The following is a 27,858-nucleotide window of genomic DNA, read 5'->3' as shown; positions in this document are numbered from 1 at the left end:
GACGCGGGATTTATACGCCCCTCGAGGAAAATGGAAATATCACTTGTCAACGAATCGAATTTGTGGGAACTTGACCTTTGCCATATGGTTCCTGTTTGAGTTGGTAGGAATGACCGTTTCTCGGGGACTATAATTAGACGGGAAAACTCGTCTTATATTACACTTTGTTTATTGCCCACGTAAAATCAATGTTAAACGGTGCAGGGCGACTTTTGCTAAACACTTCTCCTTTTAAGTGCAACAAGAAACGTCCTCGCCTAATCCCACGAAAAATATCATAGTTACTCAGCAGAATCAAGCTATTGTTACCAAATTTTGCAAAAATAGTCAAGGTCTCCTCATAGGTTAATAATAAATTCACACACGCAGTTGGTTCATATCTCTACATGCCATCAAGGTATTCTATTCTTGCATTCGCCCTTTACAATGCATCAGAAATTTCCTTTTTCAGCTTTGACCTGCGTCATATGAGGTCTCTTCCAATGTAATATTCACATCCTTAGCAGCTCATGAACAAAGCAAATAATCTTTCCGGACTTAGACGTTTCTTACAATGTCATCAAAAGTTACCGCAAAATTCGCCAAAAAAAAAAAAAAAAACTGCGAGTGCCAAATCCCTTAGAAAATCGATTTTATCCAGGTTTAAGACGCAATTTAGGATTATCTGAAAAATATTTTCATAAACCACTTCTTTTTCGATGGAAATTGAACTAATGAAATTGACTTACATCAAATTCTGCAAGGGCATAAGGTAGAAAAGAATGATTAATCAATGAAACTTCGAGAGACTATTAACGAATACTTCTTGAGGTCAATCCTTTCGATAACGGGTTGAGACCAGAACAATATTGTGAGACGAATATTTATATAGGAGTCATTTTGGTAACCATAGAAGTATCCTTTGACAAACTTTAGTCTGAGATAAAGGAAGTTAAAAAAAAATATATATACAAAAAGTCGAAATTTTCAGCCTTCGATAACTGCTAGGAAAAGAGCGCACGACCTGATTTTTTCGGTTTTTACATTTCGACTATTCAATGCACTTTCATAAACGAGCTACAGTTTTTTTAATGACCCAATCAAAACATTCCAAGCCATTTTCCTAATAGCTTATTGCTATCCAGATAGCGATAATCTACGACAGAGGGTAAATTTCACTCTACACCATTCCTGATTATTATAGAAAGTAGACCACAGCCACGATTTGTATAAAAGAGGCGACAGGTTATTCTTTAAACTTCTTTTCCTAAAGAGGAGTTAAGATGTCGACGGCGTCCGGCTTTGCTGAAGCTCTAAGTCGTAACTTTTTACTTCGTCCTCAGTATTCATGTATCATATACACTTGGTTTTCTACGTGAGTTTCAAATCCATTTTGGAGTTGTTTTGTATTTTGTGTTTTTTTTTTTTTACATTGTGCTGCTGAAAGAAGAGTTTGATAATCATAGAAAACGGGACGTCTGTTATCTTACATGCACCGGCGACAGTCATGAACAGTTTACATGAATCATGAACTGATCATGTGATACTTGCAAAACGTGATTGTCTAATTATCATCACGATGTTTGCGCGTGAATGGTAGGCTGCTCAAGGCGCGCTTGGCGTAAACAGCGGTGCTGCATTTAAGAACGAGAAACGCGTCAGGAATGTGGGCAAAAGTTAACGGCCTCGCGAATCTCATAGAGGGACATCTTTGCTCTGTACCAATTTTTTTTTCTGACAATATCCATAGATGAGCGAAATGAGATAAAAAAAGAAAATATTTACATAGGGGTATTGCTGTTTTTGATAACAAAATTGTAACTGATAGCAGAGGAAAATCGATATTTTTTGGAGATCGAGCGAGTGAAAAATTCACAGAGTCAATTCTTATTGTCTGCCGTCAATATTTTTACTACTGTTATTCTGCTTGCAAGGGCCGGGGTTTAAGTTTGCTTACTGTCTTTTGCTATGTGAGAAGGAAATGGAAATACACCAAGCTGTGCCAATCTAATCAGATCTACTATAATTATAACGTCAGAGTGACTCTGTGCTTCATGAATTACCAGGACAACTCAAAAAACAAAGTGTGAACTTTCTCCAAGAAGCTAAGAAACGTTGCACATCGGAAAAATTATCTTAAAGCTTGCCCGGTTATCATTTTCAATCCGTTTTCATGTTCTGGACCTTTTACGACCCATGATCCATTTTCAGCACCTCTTGCTATTTTAATTTTTGTTTATCTTATCTAATAGTATGTAATATTTTGTGGTTTCCTTTACGTTAAAGGTATTTTGTCTCATCGTTTCAAACAACGTGAGATGCAGTGATTTAGCAGCTTTTAGGTGTGTCGACAAAACACAGGTGTAAGGGAAGTTGTGGCAAGTCAAGATTGCGATAACCATACACTTCTCACTGGGGGAGGGGGGGAAACGTCCTCATACGAGTTATTCAGGTATGAATCATCTCAGCGGGTATGTTTTTCGAAGCCGTTACGGTCAGATTTTGACCAAGATGCTCTAAAATTGGGTCTGGTTTCAAGGTAACGTCGAGAGCAAATTTAACCTTTTCATCTCTAACTAAGTAATGAAGTGAGGGAAGTAACTAAAATGTCAGATTATGGCCGAGATTTCTGGAGAATTTGCCAATTTCACCCTCCCTCTACTCCGAAGCCTTTTTTCCATACGTTACTTTAAATGAGATGTTTACCTTGACTGCAGATATATTTGTATGACTCGAAGTAGACAAGGTCAACAGCTTTGGAGTTCGGTTATTCGTAAGTCGATAATCAGCTGATTATCTATCTTTCCCTCCCAATGTTTGAGTTTAAAATTGGACCAGCAAGTACTCAAATTTCAAATAAAATGTCAAAATCAAACACCCCCTACGTGAGAGAATTGATAAATCAGCTTTAACATCGATAAAGAACATCGACTGTTTGAGTTTATAACATCGTTTTTGGCGGATGATTCTCAATTCATCTTCAGTTTCAAGTGAAACGTGAGTCGTTGTAATAGTTTGAATAGCTTTCAATTAAAAACTTGGCAGAAGCTGGCTTCATCAAGAACGGACATGAGGAAACATAACAATCTCAGCTAGGCACAATCTGAAGTACTGCATTTGAGTTCTACTATCTAACTTTCATGTGACCGATTTTACGAATGAAAGGTCACCTTCAGCCGGACACGCGACTGAATTAAAACACAATTCCTACTAAATATATCTTGTTGTGCCTTTCTTTGGCGGGATTTAATCTCCCCTTTTTTCCGAAAATAAAGATCTGCGAAATGAAATTAAAAGCTTATCGCGCACTGGCTGATGATTTTTTTCAATTCTCGTCAACTGTTGGCTGGATAATGTAGCGATGACATGAGTAGAAGTTACGTGTTGGTCGCTTCTTGGAGTTGGGAACAAAGCATCAAGCACAACTTCAGTTACTGAAATAATTAAGTTATAATTTAGTTTTACATCTTTCACGGATCCTGTACGATTATTTTTTCTTTTGTCTGTTTGTATTTCCTCAAGTGCTTTGTTTTCCGAGCTTAATTCTGATCTGTACTTACTACTTATACAGTATGCAATTTTTTCTTTTTGTTACGAAATTATGGGCCCTCATTTACTCTCAACTGTTGAGGAAGTTACAGTGTTTGCCTCTGCTTGTGCACGTTTCGACCAGTAATTTTCCTGAAGAAGCTTAGGTAGCCAAGCAATGTCTGTAGGATCGTTTTTTACCTTCTTGTTTGTTTGTTTTGTATTTTGTATTTGTTTTGGTCTCTACTCGCTATTGAATAAAGTTTCGGTCTACGTCAGCTTCTCGGATTTGCGCAATTGCGTTCGCCGTTCGCCGAAAAGTTACGTGTTTAAAAGACTTTCCGTATCCCTTCTCTTTGACATAAAGATTAGATTCATTTTATTATATGGTGTGAAGCTTACCGTTAAGGTGCCCCAGACGTCCTTACCTATAACTTGAATTATAACTTAACTATAACATAACAACGATACATGTGTTAGTGTATCAGGTCTTGCAAAGATTTTAATCCTATTATGATCTATCGGTTGAATTGCTCGAAGTGCACACCAACCGTTATTAACCGAGTTCGAGGTCGGTAGCGTAAGTTGGCGAATAAGCTCTTGTTTTCGTTCGAACGATGGCCGAATTAAGCACTCAGTTTGGACCATACATCGCGGAAGGTGGGGGGGAGGGGGGGAGAAGGGGTGAACAAATAAAAATATCTGTGCAATACAGAACGTACCGAGGCTAGTGAGATATCTTGCAGTACGCATTTGGCAACGGAAGCAGCTTTAGACGTTAAGCGGGTCGAACAGTAAAAGAAATGCCAACTAAATTTACCCATTATAGCGCACGTAGTTGTTGTGATAAGCAGTAAAGTATCTTTCAATCGACTTCACTCTACGATCATTTTTTTCTTGGTTATGTGCCAGTTTATTTCAAGGCTTGTGAACTTTTAGAATAATCGATGTTCCAAAATATAATGTTCGAACTCACGTCGTAAAGAAAGGCTGAGTATCATCGCTCAGAATTTACCCTAGAACTAATTTTTGAGTCTACGCAGTTGATGGTTAATTGACGCCATGGCCTGTCGATCGTTAAACATCGATTGATGATGATTACTTTCCCACGTTCGCGTTTGACAACTTCAGTTGTCATTTGAATCGTATCGTAGCACGTTTAATCGACGTCGCGAAGCACTGCTCTACTGATGTCTCTTTCTTAAGCACGTATCTTAGCAACGCACGAAAATAGCCAAGAAACACGTCCAGTGGTATGTAAGAGTGCCAACACAACAAAACAACTCTTTTTGTCTCTTACTGAATGTCTTGACGTCATTAAAAGGGTACGGAAACTCTAAAAGATTACTAACAAAATGTCGAAAGGAAAAACGTCATATCTGTTACCTGCCCAATACATACACAGCACGTGTTTAAGTACATCTTCGATAACGATCGTCCTTTGTTTGATTCCTCTGTGACAGTGCGTAAGCAAAACTAATGGATTTTGGTTTGAATGTCCGTTACATTTCTTTCATCCGGATGTAATCGAAAGGGTTTTTTTTCCATATTTTCCCTAATTGCATCACCAGGATTTCCATAACCATTATTTATTGTGGAGCTTAGTGTATGTCCTAGTTCACAAACGTAGCTCAGTCTTTTCTTTTTAGGTATCAGGCCTAGACATTGATAAGTCCTACGAGGAAGGAACATTTTCTTTATTCCACGCTCGTGATCGATGCCGCTTAACTGTTTTGCATTATCTATGACAGCTATCGGTCTTTGTTTGAATCCGTTATGACAGTACGTAAGCAAAGCTAGTGAAATTTTGGTTAGGATATCTCTAACTGACATCCTGATCTAATTGAAAGGGAGTTTTTTCATTATGCCCACTCGCACAAACTTCCAGGAACAATACTTCCGATAGCCTGATCATTTTTTCTTGAGGAGTGACGTCAAGGAATGCTCAAGTAAAATTTTTGGTTTTTACTCCCATGCAAACCGTACTAATCTTCTCCATCACTAATTATTCATATTTCCTCTTGTTTTTTTTTTCTTGGTTGTTTTTTTTTTCACTTCATTCGTGCATGTTTGCCCTCGAGGGGGGATTATAATTTTATTTTGAGTGTCAATAATTTCCTTCACAAGTAAGCGTATTGGAAGAGCGAGAGGTTCTATTCACTCGAGAAGATAACTTCGCATCTTTAAGTGGACGAGTGATGTTTTTCGTATTATGTTAATGTACATAAAATATATTCAAATGATGAAATACCAGTGGAGAGCACGGCGTGGAAGCTTGCACCGAATACAGTGATCACCTGCACGAAAACTAAGCTCGCGTACAAGCTATTTCAGTCTTCCAAAATAAAGCATGTTCGCTTTAGAATTATTTCTTCCTATTATAAAAAAGTTCATTAACTTGAGTACTGTGAGTTAAGTACAAAAAAGCTCTGCATAAAAAAAAGTTAATACGCCAAGTTGATATAATTTCTAACAACGATATAATTGTCATCTCTAATTTAATTTTTAAACCGAAGAAATTATTGGATATTTGACGTCTGTATAAATGAAAATTTCAATAAGGGCTGGGAGCTAAGGATGACTCAAATGGTTGTGTAGTGACTTGTCGATTAATTCTTCAAAACTTATCTCTAAATTTAACTCATGCACTTTTCAAATAGCACTGCTATGAAGCTTTCAATGGCTGCAGTAAAGAACAGCTAAGAACAATTAATCCGTTCTTATGAACAAAATTATTCACTAATCTGCGGCAATTTGAACTAAGAAGGTTTCTTCCATAGGGTGATTAACTACAGATAATTATCTGTTGTGTTTTGACCTATCTGCTAAGGAACGTGCCACACTGAAAAAACGCCGAGCGAGAATTTCATGAATGCGGCATTTGGCCATATGATAAAACGTTTTAGATGCTACTATGAAAATATGACTGAATATCACATTGGCCACTCATTATCCAGCCCTAGTCACGTAACGCTCGGTAAATACCAGATTTTATAGACTGATATTTGTTTATTTAGATCATCAAGACATTTAAGCCAAATTTTCTTGGCACAAAGAGAGCCAGTAGCATTGCCAAGGCTTTGCACGCGCCGACTAGACGCGGTTTCGGCCTGAAAAATACTTTTAACTGTCTTTTGACGGTTTAATTTTTATCCAATTACATGTTAAGGTCTTATTGGGGCTAACTCCTTCTGAGTTAATAAAACTAAGCATTGATGATTGATTTTGTCTTCAAAACCGAAAAATGAGACTCGAAAGTGTTAATGAACTGCTGTCTCGGATGGAGGGTCTCAAGATCTCTGTTATACTGTTTTTATATATATATTTTTCTATTTGCTTTTCTTTTTTGAAAATTGAAGAGGATGAAACAGGAATCTGACGGTTCGAATTTATCATTGTTAAAAAGTACTTACACGTTTAAGCCCCTATTAGGCGATTTTCTAGGTGTAAAGAATGGGAAAATCATATTCCTGGTCAGACACTTGACGCGTGTACTATTTGAGGTTATATAATGATTCCGAAGATTGTTATGCAAACTGTGTGAGATAGTTATAAGTAAAAACAACCAAGGTCAAAAACCCCAAAACAATTCTCCTCTTCTCATTAACCTGGCCCTTTGGGCGAGTTTTATGAGAAGTTTTGGTCTGTCGAGTATATATAGAATTGACTACTGTGGTTGTCGGTGTATTCGTCTTTTAAGGAATCTACGAGAGCAATGAGCCAAGTTGTCATTTCAACTCCAGATGGATTTCGCACACCCCTAACAAAAATTCCCAGGGTTCTCAGAAAAAGGGGGAGAGGGAGTAACCTAATATATATTTGCATTGTTGTGTAAAGTGTAATGGGGACCTTTGGGCTCAGAATTTGAGAACATAATTTGGTCTGAAATAGGGTCAGGATTTGGGGAACCCCGCGGCTCACCACTATCAAAATTTCCCAGGGATTCCTCTGAACAGAGGTGGCGAAAGAGGAATGTTATGCGTGCAGCAGAATGAAAGTAATGCCTCTGAATGATAGGCTTGTTTTTCAGTTCTAGTGAATGGAGCGCGTGTCACCCTAAACAGATTAGTGGTAATGTCATTGCCTGGTTAAATCATTCGGACAGGTAGAGGATTATTCTTTCTTTTTAGAGACTGAGATTTCTCTAGATGATGGAGCTTTAATGGAATTAAATGGAATTAGGAATTTCCGGTTGTGCGGTACACAATTCAGAACAAGTTCTAGATTTTTCAGTATTACTGATTCCTTTCGATTCAATAATGAAAATTCTTACTCTTCTTTAACGCCAACTTATAATGTTAGGGCAACAGAAAGCGCAAAATGTACCACGGTCTTAAACCGCTGTAGAACGGGGCATAAAATACGGATGGAAGGCGAAGCACCAAAGTGGCTAAACTGAACGATCCAAACTTTGATTTTTTCCGGTTTTCAGTCTTCGCTAACCAAACCTTTTAAGCGCTTCAGATTTTTTTTCTTGGTCATAATACCACCTCTCGTGTGTGTTGTTTTGATGTTCAATTGAGGTCACTGGATCGATGCAAAATATCAGTAAAGTAGAGTGATAGTGGAATAATGAATGCTTTATTCGACCGTTTAACATATGATACGAACGGATATTTTGCTCATCACTCGCAAATGCTACGCTGCTCGCAAAATGTTCCGCATTTTACATGTTATACCATCGAATAAAGTGTATAAATTGTATGTGTTATCTAGAAATCTATTTCTATCAGGTAGCGATGGAGAAAACTGATATTTGCAACGCTTCATTTAGATCACCGATTAGGCCAACGGGAAAACAACTATCGACTCCATTTCATCCACGTAATAACTAAAGCATGCATAGGGGTTCTAGTACGGGAGACAGCCCTTCTGCTCTCCACGTGGTAAACGTATTGTAGCCATTCAATTTCTCTTTAGCTAGCTTCGTCTGATTCTGTCTGTGGAAACGAAAGTGCAAACATATACACCATGTCAGATAAATAGATTTATTACGTGATCCTTACAGATGAAAAGCATTTTAAGAAATCAAAAGAAAAAAAGCTGTTAAATAATTCAGAAAAGCAAATGGTAGCGCAATCTTTGTTACCCGTTTATGGGTAAATTTGCTTAACTCAGCGGTTAAACCTAGTTTCAAAAGGTTGCAATTGAACTTGATTGACTCAGAACTTTGACACTGAGTCTGTTGGGAAACTTAAAATTTGTAAATATGGTTGTTGATCTCGTAGAATTGAGTGTTGAGAAGACTTTTAAGCTAAGAACATGAAAAATAATAAACATTTATACAAGATAAAAAAATCAGTGCCAGACTCTTAAGCCTTACCGCGGAATTCCTTCATGAGTTTTCTATGAAATAAAATTAAACGTCTCCGCAGGTTTGAAATTCCTTAAATTTTCAAAATAACTTAGCAAAAAAATTTGGGATAATTAAGTTTTCATTCCGTAGCTTTCTGTATAAAGACATCACGTTGACCCCCTGGGTTTGAAATTCCACGGGCTCTCAAGCATTTGTTTACTTTTTTCCCAGTTACCCAACTGAAATCACTGGGTCATTCCTGTGGGCGTCCTTATCAATAAGTCGGAGGGTTATAGTGCCAGAAGGATCTGTTATTGAAAAGTAACAATTTATAGCCTTCCGCACTGACTACGGTGTTCTACGTCATGCACGCCCTTTATGATGTAACTGAATACTTACCGCAATGAACTAAAGATAATGATTGTCCTTTCTTGCGTTACACAGAAATTTCATGTGATGCTCTCAATCTCAGTGATGTATAGAGAGTTTTTGTTGCGAAACAGAAAAAATTGTCGGTTTCGTTCGAGATTTCATGGTTTTATTTCAGAGGATGTAATGATTTAGAAATTGATGAGTTGAGCGCGACATTAGTTGCTCATTGAATGAAACTGGATTGAGACTTTGAGATCAGTTGATAAAATTACATAAAATTACATAAAGAGCCAATCAGATGTAACATTTGCGATGACGTGTTCAAAATTTCCCGGTTTCCTCAACCGATACGCGTTTAGGTCTAAGAGTTTTAAGTAACGTGTGGCTCATCGAGTTGATGATGCCTACTTCTTTTTTTTTCTCGATGATTCGTTGCCAATAATGTCAAAGTTCGCTGCAATTGGCGACAAATTTAGTTTTATTAATAAAGTTACTGAGATACTTTTGTTATTATACTGAGATACACTATATTATACATTTATTATACATGCCGATAAACTATCTTTATTTCATAAAAGCAATTGACTGCTCTTTCTATCGATTTATCACCGTTATGAATCAATTGTCTTCGTTTTTCAAACTATTCCCCAGGAAGTAATTACGCTGGTAAACCGATAGAATGCGCGGTTTATTGCCTAGATATTCTCCAGATCCACAAGAAGATAAATTCCTGTTGGGCTATCATGGGTTGCATACTGTGCCGATGAAGTAATACATTTGTTCAGAAAATGTGCTGAATCACTATTGTGACAATTAAAGGAAAGGAGGTATTAGTAATAAAAGTAACGAATTCCTGTGTATTTCAAGATCGGATATCCTTTCTAAGCCATCTCTTCATAACCATAATTTCCTTTTTCTTCTCACACAAACTAAAATAATCGGAGTACAAGTTATCGAAACCCACCGTTCCATTTTGACACCTGAAACTATCTTGATCAGTACAAACAAAGGAAGTGTAATTTATGGCTATTTTTAGTTAATTATTTCCTTGCAACCATACTATTATTATCAACAAGGGTAACAGAGATTAGGGTAGGAACTACGATGAAGTTGACTTACGTCAGCTCTTCTGTAAAAGTTCGCATCAGCCAAATTTAAATGTTTCGGAAATTAGAATATCTTTTCCCTGTCTTGCTGCTCTAGACCTATTTTGTTTACCGGCGGAAGACAGTCTTCTTCCCATAAAAGCTCAATCTTGGGTCCATCGCTTCGTTTCTCTCTCTCTTCCATCGCTTCGTTTCACTCTCTCTTCCATCGTTTTTTTTCCCTCCACTCTCTCGTTTTTAGAGCAATACAAAGATGAAACTTTATGGAAACAAAAACATAAGCTGGTACTCTGATCGTTGAGCTAAGTCCAAGTGAGGATTAAACGTGTGGATCTTATGTATTGTAGTATTTGTTATTAGTAATTATAAGTTAATCTTTCAGTTGAGCTATTTCTTAAGTGACCACCCGGCACTTAAAGTGTCTTGAAGACAGACTTCCTGTCTCTGCTTCTGTTTCTTTCTGAATGTGTCCGCTAAAGCCATGCTAACTGCTTCTCGATGAGGGCGGTCCTCTTTTGGAAAATTTCTTTATAATTGACTTTCCGTTTCCTCTCAGGTGATTAAGGAACCTGAAAATTTGATAATAGTAGGTAAGCCACCTCTTGGATCTATTTTTGCTTTATCTGTAAAATTGCATGATTCTTTCTTAACTTCGTCTTGCTGTTATTGTTACTGTAACGAGCACAAGTCTTAATTCGTGTTGACATACGACATAGTCAATTGCAACATAAAAGAGACACTTCACAGACTTACATTAAATTTCATAGCCTCGGTACCTAAAAGGCCTGACTTGACATCAGTATCAAACCGAGGGAAGACTCTTATCAAATGCCGTTTATTTTCTTTTTTTTTTCTTTTTTTTCTTTTTTTTTGTTCTTCAGGTTTTCTTTCTTCCCTTTTTTGCGAGCAAAAGGCAATTGGTTTTTGCGGCTTTTTGTTGCTAGGTATTTGTCTTTTCAGTGTAATCTTCTTTTCATGGATTAAGAACGTTCCGTGAAAAATTAAGAACCGCAATATTATTTCTGTTTGATATTAACGAAACAGATGCTTGCAGAAGAGGCTGACGGAATTTTTTCATGTTCTTCACCAACATTTTCGCAATCATTGGTCTCTGTTTGACCAAGGAAATAAGACGTAGTTTGTGAATGATAAAAGCGTAACGACAGTAGAGGCATGACCTGATGCGACGGTTGATACATTTTTGGATCGATATTCGTGTAGAATTAAGTTTGCTTATATTTTGCAGAAAACTGTTGTTATTTGGCGGCCATGCTTAACTGAATTAACGTTTTTGGCAGATAGGGGAAAATATTGCTTTCGATTGTCTGTTGTACCCAACAACCACAAATCCTTTAATTACTGTTCTCAAAACAAAAGCTATTTTGGTGAAATGGTAAGAGAGCTAACCATGCATGATCAAGTCTTGTCTGATCACTTCTGGAGCCTGGAGACTGGAAGGACTGTTGGCTTTTTAAGTAGCCTCAGTCTGCATGCTTAAAAAGAGTTCCTTTTTATTGAAAATAGTAAGACAGAAAGAAACCAGACTAAATAGATTTAATTTACTTATGGTAAATAACGCTTTACTTCCATGGTAAATGAGTGTGTAGTGTGGGCTTTCTATATTGTTTGATATAAATCCGTTGAGGGCTTATCATTGTTTTCAAGCTAAATTGGGATGATCGTTTTTCGTCGGTAGTCATGAAATCTAAATCTGTTGACTTTTTTCACCTCAGGTTTAAGTTGTTTGGGCTTACTGAGCACGTAGCAACATAACTGAACTACTGAGAGAACTTATTTTTGATCGCAATGAACCCTCATCACGAATGGCAGATACCTTCATGTAAATTTGAAGAAAAAAAAAGGAGGCCGTTAACCTTCTGTTAATTTTTAGATGCAGAGGAGAGTTAAACTCTCAAATTATTGAATTTTGAATTCAGGAATGATTTCAGAGAAGCTTAACGATCCATCAGATTTTCCTTATAGTAGGAATTATGTCAGTAAGTCGTGGTCAAATCGGTTTTAAGGCGTAAAGAAAATGAAAATCATGTGTCCAGTCAGAAACTTGGCGCGTGTTCATCTTGTTCCATTATGATTCCCTTAAAGGGGCGGATTATTGCGATCCAACGTCTGACCATCAATAGCGATTAGATAAATCGAGCGACACTGAAAACTAACAAAACATTGTAACTAATTAGATTGAGAAAGATGATTAATTATGAGCTGGTCATGAAATAAAGAGCTAATTTTTTTTTTTTGGGTCTTGTCATGAGCTTCGGAGAGCGATTTTACGTTTCTTGAATTTTGCCGAATGCCTTTGATCCGCGAAAAGAAGTTCCGAAAGTGCAAGATTTGATTCCCGAACGGGGCACGGGTTTTTTTCTTTGTCCAAAATTCGTGCTAGGACGAAAAGAAACATCTTTCTCTATATCAAATTGTGACTTTTGAAAACGTTCCAGAATTGAATGAATTGAAATTTTAACCCTTTAACTTACACGTTTATACACGTAGCGCAATTAGCCAATGAGAAGTGACGATCAAGTATTAAATAATCCTCCACAGTTTCATTATGTTACACATCAAACTGGATCTAACACCAAAATATCACAACTAATTTACATGGAAATATAGCATAATTGAAATATTGCATAATTGTATTATAGCATAATTGCTATTCAGAATTTGGGATGTTTGCGCTCTTGTTTCATGACCTGGTCTAGTCTATCTAGTCCAAATCATGTGTTGATATCGAATCAAAATTGAAATTTCGATAGTTTCAGGATTATTCCGTCCGCTTTCAGACCTGTAAAACTTACACGTGCCAGTTTTACACATTTGCAGCTAAATTGTCAGCGATTCCTAATTAAACATTGTTTATCTAACCTAAGGGTCAGTTTCAATTAGTTTAGTGATATATCAATGCTTTTCCCCTCTAATTGATAAACTCAAGCAGTTACAGGCCTTTTTGGTGGCTATGCAGAGGAAAAGACATACCATAAGTCCTTAATATATTAAGTTTGCATTTCAAGTCCTTTTCAACTGTGCTGATCTTGGCATTTTTACTGACCCGCTTGGAGCTGAGAAAGCTTCACATTGACTTACAAATTAATCCTTTTATATAAAGTCTTCCTAGACTCCCGATAAAAGAGGATTACTAAATTCTACCCCTAGAGTCTTTTGGAAAAACAAACTGTTACACATGACCTCGATCCAATAAAAACTAACTGAATAAACTAAACCTGAAACGCGCAATTAATTCCTTTATATAAATAATCGTCTACTTAGTCGCCAGATTAAAGGTAGTCCTATTAGTTTTACTCTGACAAGCTTCTTGTAAAAAAAATTGCGCACATTTGTTCGCTGGCATCATGAATTGTAGAGGTAGGGAGAAACACTCGGCTACACTCGACTACGTCCCCTTTCACTTCTTTCGTGCTCTAGCCGCTAGCGGCGTGCTTTCAGACAGAACGGAACACAATCAAAAGCTTCTCTGCTCCACAATTGGCCACATATAACCATATATATTACTGAAATGACGTCAACAACGTCAGGCGCCCGCGCCTCGAGACCTTCTACAGTTCTTGTAAAATTGTTAATTGAACTACATGTCCACTAAGTAAATGTTTGCATTAAAACGCAACTTTTCTTTACATCGTTTTCGATCATTTTGTCTAACAATTTGCTTTTCTTAATTTTTTTTTTAATAAAAATTGTCATCTTGACTTTTTTTTCCAGATTTTAACATGGTAATTCCTAAAAACGTTGGTCACTCCCAAGCTCCTGTGTGAATTTTAATAACCCGAAGATCTTCCGACCCAAATTTTATGCATAATCGACAACAGAATTTCATTATTAGTTTTGGGCAAAGGAAAATAAATCGTACGAAATTTAATTATTTTCCCTAAGAGTCGAGAGCAGTATCATTGGCTCTCTCTAAACGTGTATCCTAACAACATTTATCTAGCTGTCGCCTTAAATGCTTAGACACCATCTGTTTATCAAAACTGAGATCACACGGAGCAAGAGTCTGTAGACAAACAAGACATTTGGTAGCGCCGTGCCAAATCAAATATGGTTTTCTTGCAGTTCGATTCCTTGCTGGTTTTCATGCTACCATCGACATTGTCGATCTGCCTGGAATTTGCTGATTGTGAAAACGATTTTTTACGGAAATCAAGTTTCATATAATGCAGTATATTCTTCTTGCCAGCCTTAATATCCCTGACTTTCTATTTTAATCCTAATTACTCAAAAACTGTTTTTCTTAATCATGTCGATGTATAAACCCATCGCCACACTCCATGACTCATAGTTTTTCTCCGAATTTTAATAACCTGTGATTCGTTAGATTTAATTTCCATGCGTCATTTACGGGGACTGTTTCTTTGTGTTTAATTGAAAGCAAATTTGCAAACGGAAGTTTAAGTATAGTCCCTAAAAATCTAAGGCAAATTTGTTGTCCCCGTTTCGACCTGTTTCCTGAAAAATTTTCTTTGTGGTTGATTCTCTAAGATTAAAACCATGCTGTTTCGAGAAACCTTGGATCACACAAATAAACCAAGAATCGTTTGAAGAGGGCAAAATTTTTATAGCGCCGTGCCAAATCAAACATGGTTTACTCGCAAATCCTTACAGGTTTGCATGCTGTCATCGACGTTGTCGGTCTACCTGGAAATTTATTGGTGATAACAACGATTTTCATGGAAAGCAGTTTTCATAGGATGCGGTATTTTCTTCTCGCTAGCCTTGCTGTGTCAGACTGTCTCCTTTTGATACTGGGAAACTCGCTCAACATCGCAAGCGTAGCTCAAGAGAGATGGTTGTATGGTGAAACAATGTGTATTCTTCATATTGCTGTTACAAGATATTTCTATTTGAGTACGGTTCTCCATTTCATTGCCGTTTCTTATGAACGATACATCGCCATTGTAAAATCGCCTTTGACATACGATGGCTCCATAACTGCCTCAAGAGTTCTGGAGTTAGTGCTTATATGGGCGCTGCCTTCCCTTCTGTGCTCAGCTCCTTTCTTCTTCGATTCGGGATTCTTTTACAATCCAGAAGTGCCATTTTGCAAGTCAGCAGTGAGCTCCCACAAGATTATATTTCCTTTGACATTAACTTTGTTCGTTGTCCCTTTTATAATAATCCTTTACCTAAATTGGAGAGTTTTTAAAACAGCAAACATACTTCAGATCAACATTGTAGCAGCCGCACAACTCGGATCCCTCGAGGATTCTGACCTGCATAAACAGGAGCAATTTGAGGTACGAAGGATCTTAGATCGGAAGGCAGCCGTCGACGTATGCATCATTATCACGGTATTTTTACTCTGTTATCTACCCGAGTGGATAACTAATACCCTGTTTTATCTTAACAAGAAGAAATTCTTACTTGAAATTATACCATTCACGCGGTGTATCTTCTACGTAAGCTCACTAACAAACCCAATTATTTATTCAATTCGCAAAAGGGAATTTCGTGCTGGAGTTAGAAGAATGCTGAAACGAATCGGTAGACTATGTGGCGTTACATTTATTTTGGATAACAAGAATGGTGTAAATAGCTCGACAACTCAAGCAAGCTTCCAAAGGGCATCCTCCCGAGCATATTTCGAAGCAGTGCAGGAGGACAGACCTAGGGAAGTAATATTATCTGTGGAAACCCTTGAGGGTCCTAAAGGATTTAGAATGAACTTTGAGAAATGCCTTTCTCCGATTGAAGAGGGCACGGAATAACTCGATCCTTAACGCCATGTTAGTCGTGGACAAATTTGCAAAAGCGGCGTTCGAAAGTCGATTTAGATTTGGCTTCAAACCTTCAATCAATGCGTTTGTTCGTGTGATACAAAATATATAAGCTTCACGAGCTGTTATCTCCTTTAAAACATTGAAGAACGCAAATACTCTGTGATTGGCAAACACCTAAAAGAACACCTACAAGGGCTTAGTAATCTTCGCCATCATTTAATGATCTTAAAAAACTGCCGAGGAAAGTTTGACACGCTTGAATGCCCCATTCATGAAATGTTGCTCATATGGGAACGAAGACCAACCATGGACACTCGAATAGACACGAAAACACTCAAAAACTTCCCAATTAGTTCACATTTTCATGTCATCTTTCGCAACTTCGTTTTCTGCATAATATATTTACATTATCGGTAATCTTTTCTTAATTGCATTTGATAATGATGACATTCATGTCGTCGGCGAAACGTCATTGTTTGCTGGTGTTGCTTTTTATCCTTAAATTTTCAGAGACATTAAAAGCAATCTTCAAAGACGTATTTCGTCCGCACTTGTAGGTTAAATTATGATATCATTAATCCTATTAGAAATACTCGACGAGCGACTGTAATATACTTATCTCGACAAGCATGTTTGTGTAGCAGCAAAATTTCCATTCAAATTCAAATGAAATGCTATTTCCTTGTTTACAATAGAATTACCAAAACGAAGTTTTGAGAAGAAATCTTTTTATAAGCTCACGGTAACACGAAAGCAAAGAAAAAAGGGTAAGATATCACGTATATTTCAGGACTAAAATCACGCCTCACGCCGGCTCAGAATGAAATTCACGACTCACCCTCGCTTTTCTGTACAATTTCGCGTGTCACATGCTAATTTTGCCTTAATCACATGTCGACGTATTAAATCTTTTCACACTCCATAAATTTTTTTAAAAACCTAGAAATATTACCGTTTTTTTTTTAATTGGTAACGATTAGCTGAGATCTAGTACCAACGAAATCGAAAACTAAAAAATACAAAGTTAAGGCAATGGCAGATGTTTTTAGCACCTCGGCTGAAACCCACCGGAGGAAAATACACAAACTGGGTATTTGTGGGAAAGGTGCAGCTGCGTTATTTCAACTCTGAAAAATCGATAGATGAGTCTTGCTGAGCGAAAAACTGGATCATTCGGTTAAACGGCCAGAACTTCTCATCCACACCAACTTGAATATTTTTTCCGATTATTCAAAGGAAGCCTCTAGGATATGAAAGCGAATTTGAATAACTTCCCGGTAAAAACTTTTAAGTGCATCATGTGTTTTGCTTTCGATTATCTTTCTCGACAAGGCAGATGGACGCAATTTGAGTGAATAAAAAGTTATATAAAAACTTCATGGATCTAAAAAAATGATATAGGGAATGCAATTGTAAGACAGTTTGTTCTCAAGCAAGTCGGACATCAAAGAAAATCCGATTACAGTAAAACTGTTAAAGATATATTGTCTTTTTTTACTTTTCTTTTCAAAATTGTCACAATGAAACACTTTTTCCAAATTAAAAACCTTTGATGTGACCCGTTCGGCCGCGAGTGCGCAATCCTAAAGGAAAAGATAATCGAAGCGGATGTGTGGAGGGATGCAGGTGCCCTGGACTGACAGGGCTTTGTTGCAAAAACTTAAAGGAGAAAAACGAAAGAGTGCTAAAGACACGAGTTTTCCGATGAATAGGCCATTTCCGAATTACCTTTGGACTCAATTTCAAAATGAGTCCTGGTGCTCATTCTTTCATATGACAATAAGTTTTCACTCACATGCGAATTAAACTCATTTGTATAGATAATCACATGATTACGAGTGCAATTTGGAATAAATAAGCACGAGTAAATTTTTTTAAAGACTAACAAAATTGCACGAGCCCATAGGGCGAGTGCAATTTGTGGTCTTTGAAAAAATTAACAAGTGCTTGTTTATTTCAAATTCCACGAGAAAAATCATGTGATTACGTGTTAATAATATAGAAGAAAAAATTACTAGATGGCTTATCATAATTAAGCATAAGCAAAAAGCGCGCATCACGTGCAAAAATAATTTATTCAAACCGTGCGTTTGGTCAAAACAGCCGCGTACGATCAAAACAATAATATGCAATGATATCTTCACATCTTTAAGGCGCAAAAAAGTTCAAAGTCCGGCTAAACAGTTCAAGGAATTGTTCAGTCTGTGTCCGAATCCCTTTCGATAAAATGGAATCGTCGTTTCCGAGGTTTAACCATGTTTGTTTTTAATTTTGGCTTTCTTGAAATTTTGTCTAATATTTTTTTCAGACTGTGCTCTTATTTCAGTTTTATTTCACTCGATAATGTGTTTGGTGACAGACGTGATCTCTTTGTTCTACAGTAAAATGATGGTCACCTGACCATGCCCAGCTTCATTGAAACAGCATTCATTTTTTTTTACTCTTTCCAGAATTGTAGGATCCACCTCCACCCCTACAGGAATGTCTTTCACTCCCTCCACTGCCTCCCCCAGAGTACCCTCCTCCCCCTCCCCCACCCGATCTTCCTTTCCCATAAGCTCCACCACCACCCACCCATGATATTGTTTGTCTTAGCTCTTCCACCCACCCCTCCCTGAAGAAATCCCATGCCACCTTCTCCCCGATCCCCAATGCTTCCATCAAAAATCATTCCACTTCTTCCGCTAGAGTAGAATCCGCCACCACCACCACCTAAAAAAGGTGGTACGCTTAAGGGTACACTTAATTTGAAGCCTCGCTCTGTGTCCCTCACAAAAAATTGTATCTTGAGAGCGCCTTTTTGAGTGTAAAACTAAAAACAAAGACAATTACAAAGAGCAAATCATGCAATCATGACCGAATGACGCCACTTGTGTCTCATGGCCATTAACATCACAACTAAGCTGACCAATCAGTTTACAGGAACTAGACCAATGCATTTGACTGACAATATCTCTTCACTTGACCCTGATGACGACTTCCGCTTCCGAATGTCAGTCACCACAGCCGACAAAGACTACCCTAACCCGCACGATCAGACTACACGATCACATGTTACCCCCGAATTCAAACCATTTAATGTTAATTTGAAAGTGTATATCATGGTTTCTTAGTTTTCACCTCCTTTTTCGCGGTATTCTCCCGCGTATCCCGCTTGACACAAACAAAGGAAACCCTGATCTGTAAATCCATTCAAACAAGTTGCATCATTGTGGCATATGTTTATCGAACACTTGTTCTGGTGCAGAAAAAAAATAAGGCAGACAACTGTTACTTGAAAACAAGTAAACAAACAAAAAAAACAGTGCTTTTGTCATCCGGCTTTACCTAACCTCAAGAACACTGTTGGTTATTTCACGATAAAATTTATCTGGTTCTCCTATTAGGCTTTGTAATTTGCTTATGACCCCCCCCTCCCCTCCACATTGGCAGTTAATTGTCCCCCCCCCTCTTTATACTCCGTTTGAGACAATTGATCCCCCTCCATTCTCCCTGAAAATTACGTGATCCTCCAAAATCCTCCGCATTCAAGCTTATAATACTACTATTTAAGTAATATTCTGTAATAACTTCGTGACTTGATGAAATGTTCTAGAAAGTTCTATGATACGTATGTCAGCATGCTTAAGCAGTCTGGAGATTTCTAAAAGCTTATATTTACAACAAGAATTACTTATAGCACCTTATTGTAAAATTTCCGAACATGTTTCTTTTAACCGAGGTTGTTACAATTTTTCGTAACGCTTTCCTAGAACCCTTTATAAGAAGCTCTGTTTTATATAATACATGAACTTCAAGACGATGTTACAGTTTTGGATCCAGGTTCCTAAACTCCGCAAATTTGTTTTTGGAAGATTTTAGTGCATGATTCATCTGGTTTTCAACTAACATTTTCGTTTTCTCGTCAATTGAGCTTTCTTCGTGATAGGTGAAGTGGATGATGCTTAATCTCTTAGTAAGTGGGGTTCATTTGACTAAGCCAGGTAACTTTCCCACGACTTACTTCAGTGACACTTCGATAGCTCACATTACAAGGGTTTCAATTTTAAATCCAGATTCCATTCCGATGAAACGGTCTTTTTTTCTGCTGTAATATACAGATTTTCATTATGTAAGCATCACTTTTGAACGATCATTTTTCTTTTGAATGCCCGCTCACTTCAAGGAACAGCTAAATAGTTTGAATAAAACAAGACGGCACATTGCAATTATCACTGGCAAGAAAGGACGAAACACGTCCTTTCTTTTCAAATGGAAAAAACATTGAAGTTTATTGTTCTATCCTGGCTTACTCACCTTGTTTGGCAACTGTGAACCAGCCTCCTAACAAAAAAAAACAGAAATAAAAGAGAAAGGACTTGGTAGCAAAGGTGTTTCATCTCCAAATGTTCTCAGAAAGGAAGTTTTTAAGTCTTTCTTATTCCTCACGCTGTTAGTCAAAAGAATGATCGACGGCGTAAAGACCACGTATCACCCATCAGTTATAAAACTTTTGCCGCCAATAAGGCTCTTAATAACAACACGGTGAAATAAATTATTAATCGTAGAAAGGCGGATTTAAAAGATTTTCTGCCCTCCTGGGGTTCAGGAAAGAGTTTAATCGCTTGCAATATGTTGTCTCAAATTGTTGTAAATACTTAAGTGAATTGTGAAACGCATCTTTTTATTTCGGCAGGGCATGAGACTGTAATTTAGAATGGAAAAGAAGGCATTAAATATAAACTTTAACTTCTATTTGTCTGTTTTTTTTTTTTAAATTTTTTTAGACGAACCAGTGAAGAGTCTTGATCATGTTTAAAGCTTGAAGAGGTCGGCAGCCAGGAAATCTAAGACGCGAAGTGGGGAAGGATCCTGGAAACTAATAGCAGCTGATTTCTGAGCCGCCGGTCGACAATCAGCGGATCTTCTATCAAAGATGGCGGACAAAAGTGTTGGAAGTCTTTTAAACCGCGTTGTGTTGCCTGGCGATGTTATCGGTAGTGTAGCTGATTTGGAAGGAATACTTGAAGGGAAAAACAAAATCAAGCTCGGTCCAGGCTTAAGAGAAGTAAATGGTGTGATCATGGCCTACAAAGCGGGGGTTTTTAGACATCGAAACCCGTCAATCTACATGATCGATTGCAATCAAAGAAGGGTTAGTATCTTCGAAGTATTTTTGTTCACAACTCCAGGTTTTTTTTCTTTCTGATCACGGTATATGGAACAATTGTAACGAAAAATTCTTGCAATTTATCGTTGCGCAAAAATTACAACACCGTGTAACATTCTGGAGAAAACTTTTTCCTTCAACTTTTAACTTTGCATCACGTTGCGAGGTTTTGACTTGGGTTAAAAAAATGGATGGTAACGCAAGGTGAAGAATGTTTGTGAAATTTATTTGTGTTACATGGCTGCCATCAAATTATTTTGTTGTTCGCAGAATTTCATTCACTTTTCCAGCGACGGAAGTTAAACAAACGAAATGCGGGACCTGGGCTCAAACGTTGCGGAAATTGTTATGTTAAATATCGTATCACCTAACATAACCTTTGCGTAGAGAAAATGCGCAAGGAATTTTTTGGCCCCGTAACCTGTGTGTCTGCTCCTCATTCATTTCTTGAGAACCTTTAACCCAGACTTGGTTGAAGCTCATGTTGTGGAGCACTTGATTGCCTTGTGGGAGGTTTAGGGTCCAAGCCTTAGAGTGGACCAACACTCAGGGTCATAAAGAAAAAACTGAGGAGAAAGTGTTGCCTTTATTATGAAATTTGCAAACGGTTAGATATTCTAGTGTTCTCATATTAGAATGATAAATTGTAAACCCTGTCTCCCGTCTTTTTGGATGAGCCAATAGAATACCAGGATTTCTGAGTTGCTCTCTGCCAATCAGACAAAAGCCTCCTTTGTTGTGTCCTGCAACCTCCCTTCATTGGTCAGCAGGGAATGTTAAGGGACCCATGCACCTCTCTCAAAAAACAGGGAATGTAGTTCACAGAGTTGTGGTCTAGTCATTTTAGATAGTATCATTACAAGCACCATTCAAACCCGGTTTAAAGCTGAACTTAGCCAACCTGTTTAAGCATTGCAAGAAGATAAATAAAAATAAATAGATTTGTGACATGCTTTTCAGTACATTCCAGTGAAGGAAGAGAAAGTCATTGGAATTATAACAAACAGAGGCTCTGATAGTTACAAAGTAGACATTGGAGGGGCAATGCCTGCATCATTACCAAGTTTATCATTTGAGGGAGCCACTAAGAAGAATAAACCTAATCTTCAGGTACAAAAAATATTAAAAACAAATATATTTTTTAAAAAATTAGAAATAACAATCTGTGTACTTTGTCTAGCTGGCTGAACCATTTTACTTCAAGATCTCATTAGTAATTCTTCTTACTGTTTGCTGTACAAGTTGTGTGATGTTAGTTTGGAGAATTTGAACCTTTTGTTTTTACCACATTTTGACATCATTTTTGATCTATTACTGAACATACACACAGAAACTTGGAATCTTTTTGTCAATCATTTACTTGCAGGGCTAAAAATTGGCGGTCGCATGGTCGCCAGTGGCGAGTTCAAACTGACCAGTGCCTGACCAAAAGTTAAGGTTTGAATGCCTGATGTGCAACTATGCTACAGAATTTCGAAAAGTTGCAATGTAAATTATGCAAAGTACAAAGTTAAAAATTAAACTCAATATTTAGTTTCATTGGACTACCTTTCTCTTCGTTTCTTTGCCTGGACTCTAAGATCATCCATTGTAGTGAATTTTTAGTTCTGAAGTGGAAATTCCAAGCCGTTTTAGCAGTGATTTCATGAGCTTGTTCTTTCCTTTTAGTTAATGCTCCAATAAAAGCCATGGGGCGTTTATTTAAGTTTTTCATTTTAAACTAGAGGAAATTGAGGGCTACTTCATTTTGGGATGGGCCACTAAGAATTCAAAGAAACTGGCCTGACTGGCCACCAAGCACTGTAGTTAATTTTTAGCCCTGCACTTGCAGCTGATAATCAGCTACCTTAGTGTTTTGAGAAAAGGATTTACAACTGATCAATTTTATCAATTTCAGATAGGGGATATTGTTTACGCCAGGCTTTGTGTTGCAAATAAGGACATGGAACCTGAACTGGATTGCACAGATGGCAGTGGAAAAAGCACTGGTCTGGGACAGCTGTCTGGAGGCTTTATGATCAATTGTTCACTTGGACTTTCAAGAAAGTAAGTGAGATTTCCGAGGTTTTTTAATCCCATACGGTAATTAGTCCTGTGGCCCCAAGTCATGTTGCCCCTCCAAATGTTGTCACCTACTTGCTACTAATAGGCCATTTTTGATATATTAAAAAAATTCTAACATGACTCTGAGGCTAGGGGGAATTAAACAAAAGAAACTCATCATTTATCCCTCAACCTTGGACTGATTTGTTTTGTTTTATTCTCCCAAACCTCAGAGCCAAGTTTGAATTGTAATATATTGAATATGGCTTATTTGAGTATGTAGGAATTTCCATGAGGGAGGTTATTAATACTCATACTATAAGTGCATACCAGATTGTTTAATAATGAGTATTGTATGTGCATACCAGATTGTTTAATAATGAGTATTGTATGTGCATACCAGATTGTTTAATAATGAGTATTGTATGTGCATACCAGATTGTTTAATAATGAGTATTGCATCATTTCCTTTTATCAATTTTCACTTGCACATCTGGGTTAACCTGAGCTTTTTTCTGGCAAGAAATAAAGCCTAGTCCAATGGTCCAGTTTTGAGACCCGGTGGAGTAATTTTGTTTGTCCTTAACCCTTTATTTCCCAGAAGTGATTAAAATGTAACATCTCCCTACAATATCTGTACACTATTCAGCAAACAAGTAATAAGAATGCTCAAACTTATCAGGTAGAAGTTCTTATCAATAATGTAACACCAAATTCATGTAATTTGCTCACAAGGAAATGGTTAGCAGCTAAAGGGGAGAATTAATAATCTGATCTTGGGAGTTAAAGGGTTAAGTAGGATACTGTACTTAACTCTCACATGATCTCTCTTCGACTAGGAGTATAAATGGGTTCATGTGAACTGTCAGGGAAAGCTAATAAAATCCTGGAAGGGTGGCTCGGGAGGGGGGGGGGCTTGGGCTTGTGTTAGATAAATGAAATTGCTTCTCATGCTGCCTCTCTCCACCCAGGAGTATAAATGGTTTATGTGAATTGTCAGGGAAAGGTAGCATAATCCTCAAGTGGTGGAAGGAGGGTGGGAGGGGGGAGGGAGGACTAGGAATTAGGTGAGATGAATAATAGTGCCTCTCTCCACCTAGGAACATAGGTGGGTACAGGCAAACTCAGGAAAACTAGGAAAAATGTCAGTGGGGGGAAGGGAAGGGTAGGGGTAGTTTGTGAAGGACCAGCATCCTGTTTAAGTTAGAGATACTGTAAACTCTGGCTGGAATGGCCAGTAGGCTCAGAACTAACTTCATCCGTACCTTGTGCCTTCGGTAAAGTTTTGTGACTCAAATTTTAATGATTGTTTGACTGTGTAATTCTCTTGTAGACTGCTCAGCAAAGAATTTGTTCTTCTAAAATGTCTCGAAAAGCACTTCCCATTTGAATGCACTGTGGGAATGAATGGGAGAGTGTGGATCAATTCATCATCAATACCTCGTACGATTACTGTTGCCAATGCTGTGTCGAACTCTGAATACATGAACAATAATCAAATCGAGACAATGGTGAAACAGCTTGTGAAAGGAATACAGTCATAAGAACAGCATAAATCTTATCCTCTGAGTAATTTTCTTGAACTTCTTGATGGAAAGAACAAGGAAACAAAAAAACCACCGTTTTGAAAAGTGATACTGTATTTAAGATTAATCTCAAGATTTAACTATCCATGTATCTCTCAGTTAGTAAATTTACTATGATCAGTCAATTTAATGGGCCATATTTCATCGTACAGCCCGCTGAATTCAAAATTTGTTTGTACGTAAGTCTCCCCCCTGTATTTGAACCCTGAGATATAATATCTCACTAAGTTGTTTTCTTGGTCTGTGTTGTCAGTTACAGAACCTCCCTTTTTTTTTGCTCAGATTTATAACCTGTGCACTTTGCACCTGGGTCATAAATCCAAGCACATAAAAGTTGGTCCATGACTTATACTGCCAACTTCTAACTCAGAGCTTCACACTGCGTGAATGGAATACACAAAATCACTTCAAAGAGTTCTTCATAAAATCAGTTGGGATCTCTGAGGAAAGTATGGGTGTTCAAAAGTGCCTTTTGAAGAGGTCATGGCAATTGTCTTGCATTGTATTTCAAGTATATTGCTCACCGCAACTACAGCTGCAAGAGACATTTTGTTTAAAAAAACCTTCTCTCACTTTTAATCTTTAAATATTTCAGACAATTTGTATTTCATAACGCAAAGAGGATCATGGTATATTTACTTTTACTAAGTCTTGCCTTTAAAAAAAGATTGTATGTTCATTCAGCATAAAAATAGAAAATGTGTTCATATAACACGATAAACAACCCAGTTTTAACTTTTTAGGTGAGCTTCTCCACAGAGGATGAAACAAGCTTCTTGACTGATATTTCTCCATTGACAACCTTCTCTCTGATGGAGTCCTTGTGTTTCGGGATGAAAACCAAAGAACGTATCTTCCTCTTGTAGGTGTTGTTTCTAAGTCTACCAAATGTGTTGAACACAATTTTCACTATAAGCTCGGGTAAATTTTCTGATGGCTGAAAAATAAGAAAAGGAGAGACAGTAATCAAGTGAAGAGTCAAATTCTCAACCAGGCTGTGCGATTATTTAAGATCAGTATATTTATTGCATGGAATTGTCAGAGCTAGAGGGTATTGAAAGGAAGAGGTGATCATAATGTAAAAGACTCTTTTTTCGGGGGGTGGGGGGGGAGAGGGGGATCACATGGTTCTCAGGGGAAACGGAGGGAGGATAAGTCGTCACCAACAGAGTATAAAAGGGGGACGACATATCTATTCGGTAGTCTAAAATGTAGCATAAACCAGCGACACCAAACGGTACCCAAAAGGTTGCTACCATGAAGTACACTGAATTTGTCTTTATCTTAGCCCCGACAACAGGGCTAGAAGTCTGTCCACACTGAACATAATGCATATAGGCTGTTATGTTTTGTTTTGTATGTGCATCGACAAAGATACCACTCTTCATGAACCAAGAACATCCAATAAGGGGCAATGAGAGGCTGGCTGACAATGCTAACTAACAGATCAGTTGTTTCCAAACAACGATACAAGAGTTTGGACGGCGGATGAAGGGAATATACTTTGTGAAAGGCAATAAGGATGAGGAAGTTCCCCAAAAATGCCATGAGCGAGAGGAGAATGTGGACTTCCGTAAAATAAAGTGATTGTTGTCACATCTACCTGCCTATGATGGAGAGAAAACTAGGTCTTCAAATGTTTTTGTTTGCCTTTCAAATGCTGTTCAATTTGTGGTCGGCATCATCAGTATCTACTTTTCTATGGGTATAACAGAGATATTTCGCCTTCACAACAACTTCACATCCACCTTGGCTTCGATCTCACCTTTTATGCATGTATCCTTAAGCATTAAAACCGTATTACCTACCCAGTTTGAAATGCCCAAACGATCTCGAGAGTCCGTTGTGCCACAAGGCACATAGATATTTTCCACAGAGGTTGGCATGTGTACCTTGCATTAATCGGGAATCGGTCGTTCAGCGACAATTTCTGCTGTTATACCCTGTAAGGTCTCAAGATAGATCAATGTGCCAGGGTGGGAATGTTACTCAAAAAATCATAAATAATTCAAATATTCCTTCCACGGGAGACATTTTCTGGTTTTAAGGCGGAATTTTGCTTTTGAATCGTGCTCTTTGTATTAGTTACCTGTTTATCAAAATGATAGACGACCTCTTTGGATATGGCATCATATAACAGGGACAAATTTATACTCTCTGTGATCAGTGTGTCAAAATAAATGGTGGAAAACTCAGTGTTTGACTGAGGAAAACCCTTTCTGAAAGCTATTGACAAATGACGAAGTGCTTGTGCCAATGCTGTGATTTCGGGACTTACTCACATACGAACGACAAACTGAAAAGCAGAAAGGTTACAGGGCAAATGTTACACGGTCAGGAAGCAGTTTGAAGACTTCCTTTGAAGGAATATATGTTCACCAATACCATGTTAATTTAGCCAAGATTTTGTTTTTGTGCTTTCGAAAAACTATACGAGCTTTTTTTTACAATACGGCTTTGCTACCGAATAAAAATATTCAGTTATTTCGTAGGTGTAGCAAAGGCTATTTTTAGTTGGGATTTGCGTGACTTTCAATACCCTTTTGTTTTGCGTGACATACTTTCGAGTTTCATTCGGCCACGAGACGCGTGTGAGTTGCAAGTACAGTCAGAAGAGGAGATAGATCGAAGAATTGTTGAAATATTACAGTAATTAATAGAACGACGAAAGAGGTAAGTCATTTGGTTTATTTCTGTAGTTCTGTAGGTCCATGGTTGTTTTTAATCATGATTAGTGACCTAGCAATTTGTAATGCATCAGTTTGGAAATACGTAAACGACACGATGACATCTGAAGTAATTAGGAAAGGAAAAGTGAGCAATGCGCAAACTGTAGCAGATGAGGTAGCAGACTGGTCTAACAGAAATAGAGTCAAACTAAATACTGACAAATGTAAGGAACTTCGCATTTCTTTTGCTTCAGTAAGTCATGATTTCCCTCCTGTAGTTATCAGAGGAGAGTGCATAAAGGTTGTTACTGGTGCTAAACTCCTAGGTGTAACTATTTCAAGTGACCTATCTTGGAACGCACATATCACAGAAGTGATAAAAA

The 27,858-nt window shown here is 37.7% G+C and overlaps 2 protein-coding genes across 2 annotated transcripts; both read left to right on the top strand.

The window, feature by feature from the left end:
- Positions 1 to 10,739: 10,739 nt before the first annotated feature.
- LOC131798147 (putative exosome complex component rrp40) lies at positions 10,740 to 25,886 on the top strand. Its single transcript, XM_059115797.2, has 5 exons — positions 10,740 to 10,871; positions 20,795 to 21,162; positions 22,138 to 22,287; positions 23,075 to 23,223; positions 24,554 to 25,886. The coding sequence occupies exons 2-5, from the start codon at positions 20,944 to 20,946 to the stop codon at positions 24,762 to 24,764; spliced, it is 729 nt and encodes a 242-aa protein (XP_058971780.2). The 5' UTR covers positions 10,740 to 10,871; positions 20,795 to 20,943; the 3' UTR covers positions 24,765 to 25,886.
- On the top strand, positions 14,889 to 16,016 carry LOC131798135 (octopamine receptor beta-1R-like). The gene has a single exon (XM_059115787.2). The coding sequence runs from the start codon at positions 14,889 to 14,891 to the stop codon at positions 16,014 to 16,016; it is 1,128 nt and encodes a 375-aa protein (XP_058971770.2).
- Positions 25,887 to 27,858: the final 1,972 nt, after the last annotated feature.

Source organism: Pocillopora verrucosa, chromosome 12 (genome assembly GCF_036669915.1).
Source record: "Pocillopora verrucosa isolate sample1 chromosome 12, ASM3666991v2, whole genome shotgun sequence".
NCBI lineage: Eukaryota > Metazoa > Cnidaria > Anthozoa > Scleractinia > Pocilloporidae > Pocillopora > Pocillopora verrucosa.
The sequence above is the reverse complement of the archived record's forward strand: the minus strand, read 5'-3'. Positions and strand labels throughout refer to the sequence as shown.

Excerpts from the sequence above, each read along its gene's own strand:
- LOC131798135 (XM_059115787.2), top strand. The coding sequence starts at position 14,889 with ATGGTTTACTCGCAAATCCTTACAGGTTTGCATGCTGTCATCGACGTT.
- LOC131798147 (XM_059115797.2), top strand. The coding sequence starts at position 20,944 with ATGGCGGACAAAAGTGTTGGAAGTCTTTTAAACCGCGTTGTGTTGCCT. Across the intron at positions 21,163-22,137 it reads TCGATTGCAATCAAAGAAGG|TACATTCCAGTGAAGGAAGA; the intron begins GTTAGTATCTTC and ends CATGCTTTTCAG. Across the intron at positions 22,288-23,074 it reads AGAATAAACCTAATCTTCAG|ATAGGGGATATTGTTTACGC; the intron begins GTACAAAAAATA and ends TATCAATTTCAG.